Source organism: Rattus rattus, chromosome 5 (genome assembly GCF_011064425.1).
Source record: "Rattus rattus isolate New Zealand chromosome 5, Rrattus_CSIRO_v1, whole genome shotgun sequence".
Classification (NCBI taxonomy): Eukaryota; Metazoa; Chordata; class Mammalia; order Rodentia; family Muridae; genus Rattus; species Rattus rattus.
This window is the reverse complement of record NC_046158.1, coordinates 64,152,199-64,171,574: the sequence shown is the minus strand read 5'-3', so window position 1 is coordinate 64,171,574 and position 19,376 is coordinate 64,152,199. Positions and strand designations below refer to the sequence as shown.

The window sequence follows — 19,376 nt, the reverse complement described above, 5'->3', positions numbered from 1 at the left end:
CATGAGACCACTTTCTAACTCTTTGGTTTAAATGTTTGTTTTCAGCATTTTCCTCACAGTGTTGGGAACCAATTTTGAACAATGAACTTATTTTCTGATTTCATGTGTGCTGTAATTGGATATTTTCTTGACCTCTACCTTCATAGTTGAAAGTATTGGAATTATGTTTTGAATGAAAATCTGCAGCAGGACTTAAATCATCAATGGACAAAAAGTACAAGTGACAGAAAATAGAGAAACATGAAGAATTTTTTATGTGAATACAATTTGAGCTACATGTTTATAGTTTTCCAATATAAAAAGTAACAGACATGTACTGATTCTGAGACTATATTGGATGTTGTCATTTTGTCTACAACTTAATTTAAGATTGTTATATGACACTATAATTAAATGAATTAGTTATAGTTTCTTTCTTCAAGTTTCTTTTCAGAAGCTTTATATTTCCTAAGGCTACAATACAATTGATTCCAATAAATAAATTCATAGGAATAAAATTTTGTCTCAGTAAGAGAGTTGGATAGAATATAGTGAAACTTAGCAGAAGTATCTTGTAATTATTCTGGACACTTTGTCTCGATATTTTGAAGCATTAAAATATTCTACATGAGAATTCATTGCAATATCCAATAGAATCTGTCATCTTCTTTAAAATAAGTCAGAAGCTGGAGATGTGGCTTAGAGGTTAAGTGAACCTAATGCTTCTTCAGAAGACCAGAGTTGTGGAACACCACACATATCAGGCAGCTCCTCAAAATATGAAAATTCAGCATCCAAATTTCCAACAACCCCTTCTAATATTTTCAAGGATTTTCATTCAGGTAAAACACAGATATGCACACAAGTAAAAAATTGTTAAGTAATTAAAATTAATAAGAACTTCATAACATCATCTTTGAGCATTTACTACCTATCCATTTTGCTGTCAATGCTGGAGGACAAGTAGTCACTGATTGTTGGATCTTTTCTCTTTAGTGTGCCTTTAATTTTTCTCACTGTTTATTCAAGTTTAAGTCAGTGATTACATCATAAAAATGACAGAGAATAATTTCACAAAAGTGACAGTCTTCATGCTCAGTGGATTTTCAGATCATCCAGAATTACAAGTCAGTCTGTTCTTAATATTCCTTTTCATCTATTTATTCACCGTGTGGGGCAACATTGGGTTGATCATGTTAATTAGAATTGACTCCCAGCTTCATACTCCTATGTACTTTTTCCTTAGCAATTTAGCATTCATTGACATATTTTATTCCTCCACTGTGACACCCAAGGCACTAGTTGATTTCCAGTCCACACAGAAATCAATATCGTTTGTAGGCTGCTTTGTTCAGATGTACTTCTTTGTCGGTTTAGTGTGTAGTGAGTGTTTCCTTCTGGGATCCATGGCTTATGATCGCTATGTAGCAATCTGCAATCCCTTACTATATTCTGTGATTATGTCCCAGAAGGTGTGCAACTGGCTGGCAGTAATACCGTACATGATAGGCTTCACAAATTCTCTGATATCCATCTGCGTGATAAGCAGTTTGCCTCTCTGTGATCCCTATATTAATCATTTCTTTTGTGACACCACAGCTCTTTTAGCCCTGTCCTGTGTAGATGCCTTCAACACAGAATTGGTGATCTTTGTTCTAGCTGGTTTCACACTCCTCAGTTCTCTTCTCATCATCACTTTCACTTACCTGACCATCATCTCAGCCATCCTTAAGATTCAGTCATCAGCTGGCAGGTGGAAGGCTTTTTCTACATGTGCCTCTCACCTCACAGGTGTCACTGTCTTCTATGGCTCCTTGATTTTCACCTATTTGCAACCTGATAACACATCATCCCTCACCCAAGCTCAGGTGGCATCTGTATTCTACACCATTGTCATTCCCATGCTGAACCCACTGATCTACAGTCTGAGAAACAAAGATGTGAAAAATGCTCTTCTGAGAGTCATTGACAGAAAACGCTTTTTGTAACAAACCATGTCACTGCAAGTTAAAAGAACTTGATAATTTCAAATAGTTGATTTAATAGGAAATAGAGTAACTTCAAAAAATAATACAAACTTATTGATACTATAGTATCTTAGAATTTGAAATGTGAACCAATATTTGTTTATGGGTTATACTAAATTATTAAAAGGTCATTTCAGTTCATAAATTGCTCATCTAATAAAAATATATAAGGCAATTAAAAAAATCTGTGCACATTTCAATGAGCATATCATAACACAAAGTATAAATATTCTTCTGTACAGATTCTTTTCTATAAGAATGATTTAGATAATTGTATATATGTACAACATTCATGTGTGCCTGGTGCACATGGACACCAGAAAAAGACATTATGTCTTCTGGCACTTGAGTTATAAATGGTTGTTGGCTACCACTTGGGTGCTAGAGCCAACTTGGTTTTGCAGGAGCAGGCTATTGACCCACTTAACCATAAGCGGTCCAGTTTTATGCCACTTAAATGTAAAACATGCTTTGAGATGTAAATTTACCGACTCATGCTCAGCTGTCTTGTAAGATTTCCACTTTATTGAATCTAGTGTAAAATACAATCAGTGTAATTTAATCTATATTTATTTTATATTTATTTGGTGTTAAAAAAGTAATGATTATAAATTTCTACAACATTTTTAAGTGGGTTAAAAATTTGTTTCTTCTATTGTTTTTCCTTTGTGAATGTTTAGGGTGAGGAAATGAGTGTGAAAGATTTATAGACACTGTTTATGACATTACCTAATTATATTCACCCGGTTTGTTTTTACCATCTCTTTACATTTTAAATAAACATCTCATGAAGAGAACCAGTCTTCGTTCTTTTATGTTTTTTGTTGTTTTATTGGTTATTTGATTTATTTACATTTCAAATGTTATCTTTCTGGTTTCCCCTTGGCAAACATCCTATGACATCCTCCCTCCTCCTGCTTCTATGAGAGTGTTCCCCCACCCCACCAACCCACCCACTTCTGCCTCACTGCCCTAGCATTCCCCTACACTGGGGCATCAAGACTTCACAGGACCAAAGACCTTTGATGGCATATAAGGCCATCCTCTGCTACATATGTAGCTGGAGCCAAGGGTCCCTCCATCTGTATTCTTTGGTTGGTGGTTTAGTCCCTGGGAGCTCTGGGGAGCCTGGTTGGTTGTTCTACCTATGGGGTTGCAGACCCTTTCAGTACCTCAATCCTCCCCTAACTGTCCATTGTGGTTCACATGCCCAGTTCAATGGTTGGCTGCAAGCATCCGCATCTGTACTGGTCAGGCTCTGGCAAGAGACAGCTATACCAGGCTCCAGTCTGCAAGCTCTTCTTAGTATCAGCAATAATGTCTGGGTTTGGTGGCAGCAAATGGGATGGATCCCCAGGTGGGTCGGTCTCTGGATGGCCTTTCCTCCAGTCTCTGCTCCTCTTGTTGTCCTTGTATTTTCTTTAGACAGGAGCAATTCTAAAATTTTTGAGATGAGTGGGTGGCCCCTATCCCTCAACTGGGGGCAATTTCTAAACTTCTGCATACTGTCTCTAAAGGTTCTCTCTCTTCTTTGTTGGACATTTCCGCTCATGTTATCCCCACTGGTTCCTGGGAGCCTCTTGCTTTCTTAGCACCTGGGACTTTCTGGTGGCTACTCCCTGTTCCACATCCCCCACTACGACACACCTCCCTTCAATTTCCTGACCCTCTGTACATGTCCTTAGTTTTAGAGGTCTTGAGTTCAATGTCCAGCAAACACAGCCATCTATAATGGTATGTGATGCCCTCTTCTGGCATGCAGAGGTACACGCTGCAAAGATGCTATCTCAATCTTCATTCTAATGAAAGAAGATGCAGGCATTCATGTGTGAATTCTTGCCTTATTCCATAAATAATTTCAAATATTAATACTAATTTTTATCAATAAAATTTCACATCTGATTGTCCTGCTTATGATTATTTGCTTCTTGTGATTGATATATAACTTGTATGTACCTAGCTGTGAAAATAACAGTGCTTTTATTCCTTTTCATGAGAGTGACAGGTTCCATTTGCCAAATAATATATAAACATCTATACATGCTACTTTAAGATATTTTCCTTCTTTAACCACACACACATACACACACACACACACACACACACACACACACACACACACGTGTAGAGTGTCTGTTTCTATTCTTCCATCAATTCTTTTGCTTTGCTGCTCCAGATTTTATGTTCTTTCTCATACTAGATGATAAAGGACATAATCTTTATACTGTATGTTCCACCATTAGAATGTTAGATATCTTCCAGGTGTTGGAAGGTGAGAAAAGGCACTAGATTTAAATGCATTGCATCACTCTTTAAAACACTGTCACTTTTCCAGTCAGTGTGCTAGATGATGAGTAATATCTTTTCAGTTTTTTTGGAGTTTGCATTCTTTTTCACCATCTTTAAAGTATATTTTTATGTAAAATAAAAGTAATATTTTAAAAATTTTCTACAATTCAAGAAAATAATTCATGCATTGCAGAAGAAATGAATATCAACAAAATAAAAAGAAATTAAGAGAAGATTCTTCTGATCACATACATTATGATAAATCTATGTACTTTACATATCTATATAATAATGTAACATAATTGCAAAATGTTGACTGTAGCTTGAGAACAAATTGAAATGATAAAAATTTAAGACTATTATAGTGATCCTAATTTAATTACTTTCTAATATATTAATAAATTTATATTTGACATTAGATTTAATCCATATTCATAAATATTCGATGCTACACAAAGTCTCACTACATTTTCTAATTTTTTTGTAATATTAAATATAAATTAAGGATATAATGTTGATTATAGTAAACAAAATTAGAAAAATATATGTGCTCAAGTAATTGTTATGTACACACAAAGGGAAGAAATTTGAGGAAAAATAAAATATTGGTAGCAAAATATCAGGAATAAGTTTTAATTTATTTTATTTACTTTTTGAAATCTGTTACACTTTAACCTTTTCTTTGATTAGCATATCTTCTTCTTTGAGATAAAATCCTTTTAAATACTGACACTAATGGAATTATTTTTTATCTTAATGAAATGAGCATTAAAATACCTAAATATGTTTCTGAACATTACCTTTTAGCCTAGGAAGTGACCTGATGCATTTTAATATAATAATAGGTCATTTCAAATCAAATAGTTATTTTTAATATGAAGCGTAATTAAAAAAAGACCCAGTGCCTGGTAAAGAATTCTCAGAGAACATGTCATTGCTCATTTGCCCTTGAACATTTGACCTTGAATGTGTGCCAAGTGTACTCTCCTGGAATCAGGTCCCTAAAGACAGGATCATCAGTGGTTGTATGTGAAACACGTGCTTCATCAGGATAAGAGGCAATGCACTATACTACATTGACAAACCTTAAATATTTGACATAGTTTGGGGACTGGATTTCTTATTAAAATTTTCATGTAACCTAGAAACAAACAAAATTTTGTGGTAGATTGTTTTCATTGAGAATTAAAATAAAATGGATGTACAAAAATCTAAAACTAACCACTCCAAGGAAAATAATGTTATAGAAATGTACAAGTTATCTAAAAGCTTTCATACTTTATACACTCGTAAAATTTACTGTTAGAACAATAATAAACTATATTTCTGGAAGAAGTATCCTCATAATCCTTGCCTCACAGTAAGTATGCTAAACATTATTTGGATTGTTTTATATCATTTTTTGTGTGTCTTAACATGAACAATGTCAATATTTACAGAAATAGAAATGAAACATTGCAAAAGTCAAGATCTACATTCAATATAAGTATATTGAAGCACTTTTTAAATTAGGTTTAATTTGGTCAAGTATTAAAATCTGTAATTCTAATTTACTACAATACAGTGACTAAAGATTTAAATTATATTGAGATTTAAGAGGAACTAAATATTATGTTGTCTATATTTTCTAGTATTTTTGATTAATTATATAACCTGACTTGATTCGTTGAAAATGCTGTAAATTCTGGAATTGAGAGTATGGGAAGAATCATAGTGCTTTAATTCTTCTTTTAGACACGTTTCCTTAACTTTACTTAGTTTCTTTTATTTTTCATTAAATACATAGGTCACTGAAATGCCTGTAGTATTATGTACTCATAAATAGTAAAGGTGTTCAAGAAGCAAAGAACTGAACAAAAAGCTTTCTTAATCTAATATTTTGTGGCATCATATTTGCACTCAAAAATGCTTAATACAAACTCTTAGCTTTACCTCCATATAAATTCTTATTAAAAATTTAAATAAGATGGTAAAGAAATAGCTCAGAGGGTAGGAGCACCGACTATTCTTTGAGAGGATATGTGTTTAATTCAGAGCACACATCTGGCAGCTCACCAGTGACTATTACTAAAATCCCCAGAAATATGACTCCCACTTCTATCTTAGCTTAAATACACTCTTCAAGTACATGATGGACAGATATACATTCAGTAAAAATATTCATAAACATAAAGCAAAAACAAATATTTCAGTTAATTTACTACATTGACAAACAAATAGTATGGCCTATGTTAAATGTCTATAAACTGACATTGTCCTTTGTAATTGATTTTATTTTAAAATTCACATTTCTCAGCTTTATAATGTGAAAATTAAGGTTCCCCCCTGTTTGCATGAAAGAATAATAATAATAATAATAATAATGATAATAATAATAATAATATAAATAGAACACCATTTATAAGTTATAAATTCACTAGGTAGAAGTTATTTTTGTAATATTTTCAATTTAATCCTAACTTTAAATCTACTTTTAATTCAAAGCAAGCAGAACAAGGATGATGAAGTGAAACGTCATATTTTATGATACCATGCCTTAAATGAATATTAAATATTCATTCTGAAACATTATAAAATAAAATTAGTGTTGATTACAAGAAATGCAAATCTTGTTTTTACTGTCCTCACATTGTAATGTGTATGACTATAAAACTAATGTTCTATTGTCTCATCTCAACACACATTGTAAAAATTTTGTGTACACAAAAGTCCTGATGCTTTTTAGGAATTTTAAGTAGCTGTGCACTCTTTGCCTTCCTTCATTTCCTTGGCAGGGATCATTTTAAGCTCACCAGTATTGAAAGACTGTAAGATTAAATCTTTGCCAATAGGAAAAAGATCAGAAACCCCTTGCCTTAGTGCACTTTCTGCTTTGAGGTGGTTTGTTCCTCCAAGCACAGTCTCTTGAATAGGAGAATAGTCCTGGCATGTTCAGAAAATTCATTTGGAGTAAAGTTACTTTCTTTGTGACCCTGAATGATTTTTTTAGCATTTGAAAATACTAATTCATATATGCAACAATACCTGATAAAGTATCTTTTATTTTCTATAAATTGTGCATTCCTTGGGAATAAAAGTCTAACTTCATGCTCCTTTGAGAAAACTATACAGGAAACACTAAAGAGGAAGCATTTATTTGAGCTCAGTTCTGAAAAGTGATTATTGGACATTTTTAGATTCTTCTTTTAAAATGGATGCATACCAGTATTACTGAGAGCCAAATATCTGATAATAATTGAGATGTTATTAAAGGGAATCATTCAGAATACTCCCATTGCAATTAAAACCATGAATTATGCCACCTTTTACTGTGTTCTAGTCAAATATGACTTTTTTACCTCTATCTACCCTCAATATTTATTGATCCTTATACTGAAAAGAAATATTAATACTAAGCCAACCAAACCAACAAACATACCAGCATGTATCTTCAAAGATTAGTCTTTTTATTAAAGTTAATAAAGTTGAGTATTTGATTTTTTTTCTGCTTTAGGGTTATTCACTATGAACTGTTTGAATATCACAAAAGAGTCTGACTTTATCCTTATGGGACTGACAGATTCCAAAGAGATACAGCTAGTCCTCTCTGTTCTGTTTCTGCTGATATACCTGGTCACTGTGCTGGGAAACACAGGCATGATGCTGATCATCCGTCTAGATGCTCGGCTTCACACTCCAATGTATTTCTTTTTAACTCATCTGTCATTCCTTGACCTCTGTTATTCAAGTGTCATCACACCTAAAACCTTTGAGAACCTCTTCACCTCCATCAAGAATATTTCCTTCATTGGTTGCTTTACCCAGCTGTACTTTTTTGTTCTGTTTGGTGGTGCTGAATGTTTTCTTCTCTCCTCTATGGCCTATGACCGCTATGTAGCTATATGCAGTCCTCTGCACTACCCAGTTGTTATGTCCAGAAGACGATGCCATGCCCTCCTCACTGGTTCCTACCTGATGGGAGCTCTAGATTCTTCTATCAATATGCTTTGTCTAAGCAGGGTGAATTTCTGTGGCTCTCATGTCATCAATCACTTTTTCTGTGACACACCAGCAATCTTAGCCCTGTCCTGCAGTGACACATATGTCATTGAACTCATAATAATCATTGTCTCTGGTTCAACTCTAATGGTGTCCCTACTCACCATATCAGTGTCTTATGCATCCATTCTCTCTAGCATCTTGAAAATCGGTTCTACTTCTGGAAAGCGAAAAGCCTTTTCCACTTGTGCCTCCCATCTTCTGTCAGTAACCATATTTTATAGTACTATGATCTTCACTTACTTAAAACCAAAGAGATCTTACTCCTTGGGAAAGGATCAAGTGGCTTCTGTTTTTTATACTATTGTGATCCCCATGCTGAATCCACTCATTTATAGTCTCAGAAACAAAGAAGTAAAAAATGCTGTCAGTAGGGCTATAAAGAAAAGGGAGAACTCCAGGCAGTAAAGATAGGAGTGGTACTCGTCACTTGGACTTTTTCTATTTTTCCAGTTAGATCTTTCCTTGATCTCTCTCTAAAACATATTGTATGTTTTATTTAACTCTGTGTGGAGCTGTTCTTTGCATATTATAACTTGATCTTAGGTCTTAAAATCCTATTGTATACATGATGTAATTTTAGAGAATTATAAAGAGCATAAAATTGTGTAATGAGAGTAAGGACCTTTAGTTTTAATATCAAGAAGGAATAGCAAATGTTTAAGTGGTCTTGTTTCTGAAACATGAAATATGAGTTTGTGACTCTAGATTTAGTACATTTTAGGTTTAGGTTATTAAGGTATTAATGTTTAAGGCTATTTCCTCGGGGATTAAAGGCTCAGCAACTAGTAACACACACTATGAAAGTAAAGGATTCGAGGTCAGTTTCCAGCACCAGCATCAGGTAGCACACAACCTAATTTCTTATAACTCCAGTTCCAGAGGAGCCAAGGCCCTCTTAGAGGCTCGTGATTTCACATGCATTTAGCTACACACACACACACACACACACACACACAGAGACACACACACACACACACAGAGAGACACACACCCACACACACATACACACAAACACACACACACTCACACAGACACAGACACACACACACACACACACACACACACACACACACACACACACACAGACACACACACACACACAGACACACACACACACGCAGACAAACACACACACATACACACACAGACACACACACACACACACACAGAAACTCAGACATGTAAATTAAGTTTTAAAGAGACTATTTCTTTACTTGTACAAGATACAGAAAAGTTTTAAGTTCATCTGATTAGGTAGTACGTGTTGGATGTAAGATGATAATAAGGAAACAGCATTGTCATTGTAGAGTTTATAATCCTACAATATTTTCAATGTGTTTTGCATTTGTTAAGGAAAATTTTCTGGTGTCTTACAAACTTATGATAATAGAAAGTGCATAAAGAACCAAAAATAAAAGTAAAATGCATTTTCAACTTACATTTTGCAAAGTATAATAAAATGTAAGAAATTATATATGGTAATTTTAGAACCAAAGTGGGATATATTAAACATCATTAAAGAGAAGGTGTTTTTAATTTTTGGCATTCCGTGCATGTTTTACTATATCACCTATAATATTATGTCTATATATGACTTTTAGAAAAAAATTGTTTTATTTGCTCTAAGCTGTTTTACAGCTTTCTTTTTACTTATTGATTGATTGATTATATTTAATCTATTGTTATAGTCCAGTAATTAACCCCCTCTGAGTTGTTTTCTTGATTTAATTCTGATCAAATCTTTCATTAAAAAATAAATTCATTATCATAAACATTGTTACTGATTCTGTTGCTGGTTTTGTATACTATTTATCTTTATCAGAAAAACAGGTTTTCTGATGGAGGCATGAGAATTTTTCTACAGAGTTAAAACTTTATTTTGTTAAGTATGTTGCCATTATCCAGTATAAACACAGTAAAGTGATCCCTTTTGGAAAAAGCTTCATTTCATAAAATGAAATAAAAATACATATCATTCTTAATACTTCTTTATGTAAACTAATTTTGGAATAAAAATAAATATAGGGTAGAGCGCTTGCCTAGGAAGCGCAAGGCCCTGAGTTCGATCCCCAGCTCCGAAAAAAAAAAAAAAAACCAAAAATAAATAAATAAATAAATAAATAAATAAATAAATAAATAAATATAGAAGTAAGGATGCCTCAGGTCCACTAGGGAGGGAGAAGAAAGCAACCACAAGGAGGGGGGGGCAGGGGAGGACAAAGAGATGGGGTGGGGAGAGAGGGCAGTATGATCTGGTATTAGGTGGCGGAGGGGGGTGTAGGATTGAAGCCCTGAGCGCAAGCACAAATAATGGAAACAGGCTACCTCAGGAGGAAGAGACTGGGATGACCCTCCAGAACATACCAGAGACCTGGGAAGTGAGAAACTCTCACAGTGGGTGGGGCTGGATGAAAGTCTCTGCAGTGTGAAGAGGGAACTTACTGAATCCACCTCCAGTGAAAAGACAGGGCATCAAGTGCTGGATGGGGTTGCTATCCTACAGCCAAAGCTCTGACCCATAATTCTTCCTGTCTGAAAGAACTTCAGGGATGGAAATGGAGAAGAACCTGAGGAAAAGAAGGTCCAGAGACAGGCCCAAAGTGGGATACATCTCAAGAGGAAGCCCTAAGACCCGACACCATTACTGAGCTTATGGGGCATTCACAAAAAGGACCTACCATTACAGCTCTCTAAAAATCCCAACAAGCAACTGATAGCATCAGATATGTGCACCCAACCAATGAACAGAAGCTGCTGACCCCTCTGGTTGAATTAAGGAAAATCTGGAGGAAGATAAGGAGGAGGGCCACCCTGTAGGATGACCAGCAGTCTCAATCAACATGGACCCCTGAGATCTCCTAGACATTGGTTCACCAACCAAGCAGCATACACCAGCTAAGATGAGGCCTCCAACACATACACAGCAGGGGACTCCTGGGTCTCGGTTCAATCAGAGAAGATGCATCTAACCCTCAAGAGACTGGAGGCCCCAGGAAGTTTAGAAGTCTAGTGGGGTGGGTGAGGTGGTAACATCCTAGTGGAGATAAGGGCAGGTTCCCGGGTGGAGGTAATGGGATGTGGAACTCTTGGGGCAGGGTGCATGAACCGGGAGGGGAATGAAATCTGGATTGTAAAAAAAAAAAAAAAAATATATATATATATATATATATATCTTATTTTTCTAATATAAAAGAAAGAAAAATATGTGTACTTGAATTAAGGTCAATATTTTCTTGATATTATAGAGCTTTTATTGGGTATGAATGTTTTATGAAATTATAACAAATGCAAGATCATACCTTACACCTGTAGTGGAATATAGGTTTCAGAAGTGATCAAGAACTTTGAGCATAAAACAAATTACTATTTCATTAAATCTGGCCAATTGTATAGACACAGAAACCAATTTAAGATGATACTTTTAATCTAAACTTCCATTTGTATGGCTAATGTATGGAAATATACCTATAACATTACCATATAGTCTCAGCACTAGTTTTGAAGTTTTCATTCCATCTATGTAATTTCATAGTTGAAAGGAAAGACTATAATAGAACAATTCTATGATTTAAAGTCAATAGTACCAAATAATGTACAAAGGAAGAGTGATATATATATAATATGTGTGTGTGTGTGTGTGTGTGTGTGTGTGTGTGTGTGTGTATAGTATGATGGTTCAGCAACATTTTAAGTTTATATTGTTTTCAAAACCTAATCCTTATGAAAAATAGCAAACTAAATATTCCTAACATAAATTATTTCTGACATCAACCAAAACAGAATAATTGGAAGAAAAACAATAGGATCATATATATGTATATATATCAATAATTAACTGGTATATATCATTAAACATAATGCAGACATATAAATCATATGTTCACATTCCTACACACCACATTCAACATTAATTGGTATTTTGGGAAATGTTAGCTATATACTGTTCACGATATTCATATATGATGTACATATAAGTTACTGTGAGTTTAAGGTTCACTCTAATCAGTTTTAAAAAGTGTTTCATTCATGAACCAATTTTCTCTTGAGTAACTTTCTCATTGCTTCTTTTACATCTTTGTTTCTCAAGCTGTAGATGATGGGATTTAGCATGGGAATTACAATGGTATAAAATGTTGACACCACCATGTCATGTTCAAGTGTGTAGTTGGAACTTGGTCTCACATACATGAAAAGGATTGTCCCATGAAAAATGGACACTCCTGTTAGGTGAGCTCCACATGTAGAAAATACTTTCTTCCGCCCTTCAGCTGAATTAATCTTCAGAATAGCCAACAAGATAAATCCGTAAGAGACCAGAACAATGAGGATAGTGATTAGTTCAATGGAGCCTGCACAGTAGAAGAGCAGAAGTTGATTTAAGTGGGTGTCAGAACAAGAAAGTGCAAGCAATGGAGGAATATCGCAAAAGACATGTCTAATTTCATTAGATCCACAGAAAGACAGGTTAAAAGTAGCCACTGTGTGTATTGTAGCATGTAAAATTCCACCAGTATAGGAAGCAATAATGAGTGGCACATAAACTTTTGGTGACATCTTTACTGCATACAGAAGTGGGCTGTAGATTGCCAAGTAGCGGTCATAAGCCATTGCTGCTAAAAGAAAGCATTCTGTTGTTCCAAATGTAACAAATAGAAGCATCTGTGTTGCACATCCAACAAGTGAAATGGATTTGTTTTTTGAAAGAAAATTGACCAACATTTTGGGAGTCAGTACTGTAGAAAAGCAGGCATCCAACAATGACAAAACAGTCAGAAAATAATACATGGGGTTGTGGAGTCGTAAATCCTCAATGACCAATACAACCAATCCCAGATTTCCAATCAAAGTTACAACATATATTGCAAGAAATAATATAAATAAAAATATGTTCATGTCAACATCATCTGTGAATCCCAGTAGCATAAAGACAGTGATTTCACTCACATTATTCACCTGGCTAATTTCTGCATTCATATCTGATGGAGTCATTGTATTGCTTGTTTTAGTTACATAATATGAAGACAACAGCCTGTCATCTTAAAATCAACTCAACTATATCCTCATCATATTTTGAAACATCATTATTATTGGTGAGACTGTCAGTAAAGTGAATCTGAGCAGATGCATTATTCTGTTTAAATAAATTGAAGAAAGATTATTTTTCAGTTGAATATATTTCAAAGGTTAAAAATAGCCAATGCAGTTATGTTAACTCCCAAGAGTTCAAACATAACTGTTCTCAGTTAACTAGAAGTGAGATAGTATATGTTCACATTTCCATAAGAAATTTGTGACATGCCTTGTCACGAAAGCATCTTCATACAGTTTTCAGACACTTATCCCTTCTCACAATCATAGAAGTCTCAGGGATGGATAAGTTGAATATTCTTTGGATTCTGTAAAAGAAACAGGTTTTTCTTAGCTGTGACTTATTTTTGTTCTTCTGCTTATTACATTTTTATTTTAAATGCAATCATCATCAATTGTTAATTTATCGATTCTTGATTTTTCACTCTCTTACATTTTTCTGGCTTTCAAGTTAACACTAGTGTGAGATTTATTAGACAATATGCTAATTATTAATAAGAAGTCATTAAAAGAATTTGGGTGGAAATTAATTTGCAGCCACATCACGAAAATTATATGGCTCTAATGGCATATCTCAAAATACTGTGAATAATCTGTTACTCGATGAATACCAAAAGATTTGCTTGCACATAGTGATTTCTTTCTATAAAAAGAAAAACAAAATATATGGTCCAAACTTTTTACTACCAAAATGTTCAATAATTATTCTATGCAAGAGTACATTTGTGAAATGAAGATAGTAGATGTTGTTTTTCCGACAAGATTTCCAAATCAAGAATAATAATACATGTCAATATTGTGATCAATCAATATTCACAAAGCCCAGATGCATTTACTCATGCAACTATACTGGCATAAAGAAGATATTCTGAAGAGATGTTTCTGTTTTTCAATCTATTATCAGTCTACTGAAAAGATGGATCTCAGTGAAAAGTGAATGTCGCTGGTGCTGGGAGAAGGAAAATTTACTAACCAGAGGGAAAACCTTTACCACAATTCTAGCAAGTCTTTGGTCCATGGAGCCCTGGCAATGGTGGATCCACACTCTACAGGGACATCATAGATGTGAGTGCTCTTCTGGTTCACCGTTTAACTTACATCAGGACTCTGAAGGTAGACAAAAGGGTGTTACAGAGGTTACAGGCTCTCTTCGCTCTTCTTCCCAATAGAGTCACATTCAGAGCACTTTTTTTTTACTCTTTACTATTAAAGCTATTCAGAATTGGTAGCTGAATTTTACTCTTCACTTATTGTAATAACAAAATTGGTAACACTAGTTCTGAAAAGGAAAATCAAGAAGTATGGTGGAGTGTTCAGCATTGAGAGACTGTTGTTCTTCTAGCAGCACTTGTACTAACCTACATTTATCAGAGGGAAATATCTGGTGTGTCATGAGTTCAATTCATTTCCATACAATACTGGACAACGTTTATTTTGTCATATGGAAGCTTCAAATGGAAAAGAAAACAGTTAATATAGCCATTGAAAATTATGCTTTGTTTCTAAAGAATGTTCTTTCTTTTAGTGGAAGATTTTTCTAATACACAGAATCAAAAGATTTGTAAGTATGGAATTAAAAATGAACAAATAAAACATTGTTTCTCCATAAACTTTGAGAATTCTTAACTTTAAAATGTAAACTAATTTTCGCTGTCATGGTAAATGAACATGATTCATGTGTTGTACACAAGCATATAGAGCAATGCAGAAATTTATGTTTAAATATATATATTATTTTGTTTATAAAGTTCATTTGTATATTTATTTTTATCTTTACTGTATGTATCTCTGTGAGCATGAACCACATGTGGATAGATAACCAGAGTAGCCAACATTGTATCTCTTGGAGCTAGAGTTATAAGTGGTTGTGAGATAACTGTATTGGGGCTATTGATTGGAGTTGAATCCTCTCAGTAAGTAATCTAAAGATGGAGTCATCTCAACATATACTGAAGGACTGATTCAAGATAGAATTTATATGGTTCAGCTAAATATGCACGTGTATTAAAGAAATATGGTAAAAATCATGCTTCTTATTAAAAATTACACTTGTTCATACTTTATCTTTAAAAATTGTAAAATATATGATATTTTTGTAAAACCTAGAATATAATATGAATTAGGTAAATTATAAACACAAGAAAATAAAAACTATGCATCTAATTTTTAAATATCCTTCAGTCGATCAGTGTCTAACTGGGTGGAAATCTTTATCAAATATTCTTGGATATGTTGATTGATATTCAGAGCAATATTTTCTAATATAGCAACAGACTTTAATTTTCTTAACTCTCAGAGAACTAATTATTTTGGAAAGTGTCTCACTGTAGCAACTATGTAATTCCCTGTGAGACACAGGAGGGAGCCAGGCCTTTCAAGGGTTCTCGAATACAAACAAAACAGTTTCCAGCAAATATTTTAGGAAGTTTGAACTAATTCTGTGTGCACATGAGCCTTTGAGTATGTGTGCATATGTGCGTGTTTGACATATTTGACATGGGAGTGAACAATGAAGATTTTGGAGTTTTTTTTTTCACAAAATGTAATAAATTGCAAAACACAAAACACCGGACATAAGCAAATATGGTATTCTTAGGCAGAGACCATGAGGGGAAAAGTCATGACAACTATTATATAATTAGCTATTGGTAAAGAAAAGACATGTAAAATACATTTTCTTATGTATACTTTAAATATAGAAAAAAACATGCTAAAGAAATGATTCAATATTATTTAGTTAATGAGAAAAATTTTACAAGTCTAGTCTAAAAACCTAATGTGGTCATACAGTTGACAGCAAAGTTAAGATTCATGCCCAGTTTTTCTGTAAACACACTTAGCCATATCATAACATGGAAATACTGCTTCTTTTTGTTTTTTTTTTTTTTTTTTTTTTTTTTTTTTCCGGGGCTGGGGACCGAACCCAGGACCTTGCGCTTCCTAGGCAAGCGCTCTACCACTGAGCCAAATCCCCAACCCCGAAATACTGCTTCTTTAGAAACAACATAAAATAAAATTTCTAATTTTCAAATTATTTCATACACTAGTCTTTGATTTCATTAATTTCCATGTAGGACAATAAATCCACACTATATAAAGCCTCAATAAGGAAATTTATAGTAAATGCCTAAATGATAAGTAACCAAAGACTAGTTTGTAGTTTTTCTAATATATAATATATATAAATGTATAAATAATATATATAATAAATATATAAATATATATAAATTTTGAATAGTTTGTTCTTCTTGTGCTATGCTTTCTAAAGTGTATTAAAGGAAATTCTTAACTTAGGTATGTGTGAGCAATATATGTGGGACATTCTACCTTTTTTTGTGGCGACATTCCTCAACACAGCCTTCTATTGATATTTCACTAATAGTACACAGACTTCTCATTTTAAACAAAAGGTTCAGTCTTCTAAATATTTCATGTGCATTGGGAAGGTTTTTTCTTACCTTTAGAAAATAAATTTTGGTCAATGGAGGAAAGGTATAAATATCACCTATTCCCTCCCTCCTTATACTAGACCCTTGAGCCCCTGAGAAGTCCTTAGAGACTCCTCAAGGTAGAACACACTGAAACTCATTAGGGAAAGCACAGTACCAGTGTGCCATTGTTTCCCCTACAGTAAGCAAGTGAATAATTTTCAAAAATGCAGTTTCATTATAAAATAAAACAAATGGTTATAAAAATAAAAATTAGACATTGCTACCAATTAACCCTCAATAAAAAAGCATACGCCAGTGCCTAAAAACAAATATAATGATAAAAGCATAATTCTAGTTCTAATTCTGTGTCATAGATTTAATAAATCCAAAAATCCAGCTTCCTCTATTAAAATATAATATTTATTACAAAGAATCCTGTAAGCATATACAAATAAAGATGTTATATAAACATAGCTTATTAGAGAATGTAAAATCTTTCAGTAAAGATTACTAAGTGTATAAATTTAAAAGCATTATGCTTTTAATTCATATGAGAGAAATGTAAACCAAGGGAAATGTTTCTAGAAGTACAAACGCAGCATCTATTTATGAGGTTGTTTGTTTTTCCCACCCTCTTTGCATAGTGTTATGTAAATCAGCCATCCTGATGGTATCTCTTGGCCAGATGATTGTCAGGCCTATTCGAATTAAGTCTTAGAGGGAACAATAACAGATACTGTTCTAATTTTTGAACTAGTTCACAATGTCATGTCTCAATTTACGGCGAAAGATAGTTTCTAATCTCTGATCCAGAGGAAATAACATTTTCTTAGAGTATCTCAATTTAGCACTCATAACCATTCTGAATGGCATGAAAAAGTACTGTTACTAAATAAATTTTATAAGAATCATGTAAAAAGAAGACATATACGGGGGAAAATTACTATTATCAAAAGTCATATTAATTAAAGGCTGATTTTCCAAACACAGAATTAGCATTTGAAACCCACCAGTAGCAAAATAAACTTCATAAATAAAATATGAATGGAGCCAACTATCCATTGACTGCCCCAACTTGGAATCCATCCCATGGGCAGGCACCAAACCCTGACCTTATCACTGATTCCTTGTTGTGCTTTCGGGAGCCTAGCATAGCTGTTCTCTGAGAGGATCTACCAGTAGCTAACTGAGACAGATGTAGATACTTACAGCCAACAGTCGGACTGAAGTTGGAGACCCCTATGGAAGTATTAGAGGAAAAATTGAAGGAGCAGAAGGGTACTGTAAACCCAAAGGAATAATAACAGTATCAACTAATCCATACCCCTCAGAGTTCCCAGAGATTAAGCCACCAACCAAAGAGAATAAATGGGGTGGTCCGTGGCCACTGGAATATATATAACAGAGGACTACATTGTCTAGCTCCAGCGAAAGGATGCTTCAAATTCTGTAGAAACTTGATGCCTAAGGAAGGAGGATGGTGGGGGGAGTGAAATGAGACTGAACAAGTATGTGGATGAGGGAGCACCCTTTCAGAGGCAAGGGGGTTTGGGAGAAGAACAGAACTCTGGGAGGGAGGACTGAAAAGGGGAGCAGCATTTGGAATAAAAGTAAATAAAAGAATTTAATAAAAATAAAGATCAAAAGGAAAATGCTAACCTTAGAGAAATAAAAAAAGAAACCCAAAAAACCAAATATATATATAAATAAACTTTCATTATGCCTGAGAAAATGACTTAGAGCATTGTATTCATACAGCCTGATCTTCTGGAGGGATCTTCTCAATTAAGGTTTTCTACTCTCAGATGATTATAGAATGTCCCAAGTTTACATAAAATCAATTACAAAAAACAAAACAAAATAAACTATAAAATAAAACTAGCCAAATACAGTTTACATCCACATAAATCATGGACTCAGTTACTACAGTACCTTTATTTCCATTTACTAAAAGCTGTAATGGGGACCTGGCTTAGTGTCTAAACACTTGCTGAGTACACATGATCCACTTCTGTGGGAGGACATACATGTGTATGAGGAAGCATGTAGGTGTGTCTGCAAGTATGACTAATACTTCAGATAAGTAGACAAAAAGTAGCATAATGCTTGACATATCACACTTAACAAAGCTTTAAGGATTGTTAGCTTGGTTTTGTCTACTCAATATTTCTAGCATTTTTATTTGTTATTTTTGTTTTATAAGACAGGCTTTTTTTGGTAGTCTCAGCTGTCATATAACTTTCTCTAACACCGAGGCTGGCCTTGAGCTCAGCAGAGATCTGCCTGCCTCTGTCTCTTATAAAGGTTATGCCATTACAGTCTGGGAACTAGAATTTTATTTGCCTTCTACTTGGATGGACAAATCCTCTGACATTCTCAAATTTTAGTTTTTGTTCATTTTTAAAATAGGAATTTTAATTCGGCAGAATGTAAAGGCTCCAAATGACTCTAATCATCTCAGCTAGATTTTGCAAGAAGTGTTGTGATTATATGTTAATATAGCTCATCGTAATCACTGACT

General features: G+C 34.0%; 3 protein-coding genes across 3 annotated transcripts; 2 read left to right on the top strand and 1 right to left on the bottom strand.

Annotated features, from left to right (window-relative positions):
• The first annotated feature begins 1,034 nt into the window (after positions 1–1,034).
• Positions 1,035–1,967, top strand: LOC116900315 (olfactory receptor 8I2). The gene has a single exon (XM_032902072.1). The coding sequence runs from the start codon at positions 1,035–1,037 to the stop codon at positions 1,965–1,967; it is 933 nt and encodes a 310-aa protein (XP_032757963.1).
• Positions 1,968–7,799: 5,832 nt separating this feature from the next.
• LOC116900314 (olfactory receptor 8H1-like) lies at positions 7,800–8,741 on the top strand. The gene has a single exon (XM_032902071.1). The coding sequence runs from the start codon at positions 7,800–7,802 to the stop codon at positions 8,739–8,741; it is 942 nt and encodes a 313-aa protein (XP_032757962.1).
• Positions 8,742–12,334: 3,593 nt separating this feature from the next.
• On the bottom strand, positions 12,335–13,325 carry LOC116900861 (olfactory receptor 1102-like). The gene is given in 2 exon segments (XM_032902548.1): positions 12,335–12,373; positions 12,375–13,325. Coding segments are annotated over 2 exon segments (990 nt in total).
• Positions 13,326–19,376: the final 6,051 nt, after the last annotated feature.

What these genes read in the sequence shown, in the direction of transcription:
- LOC116900315 (XM_032902072.1), top strand. Translation starts at nt 1,035, where the DNA reads ATGACAGAGAATAATTTCACAAAAGTGACAGTCTTCATGCTCAGTGGA.
- LOC116900314 (XM_032902071.1), top strand. Translation starts at nt 7,800, where the DNA reads ATGAACTGTTTGAATATCACAAAAGAGTCTGACTTTATCCTTATGGGA.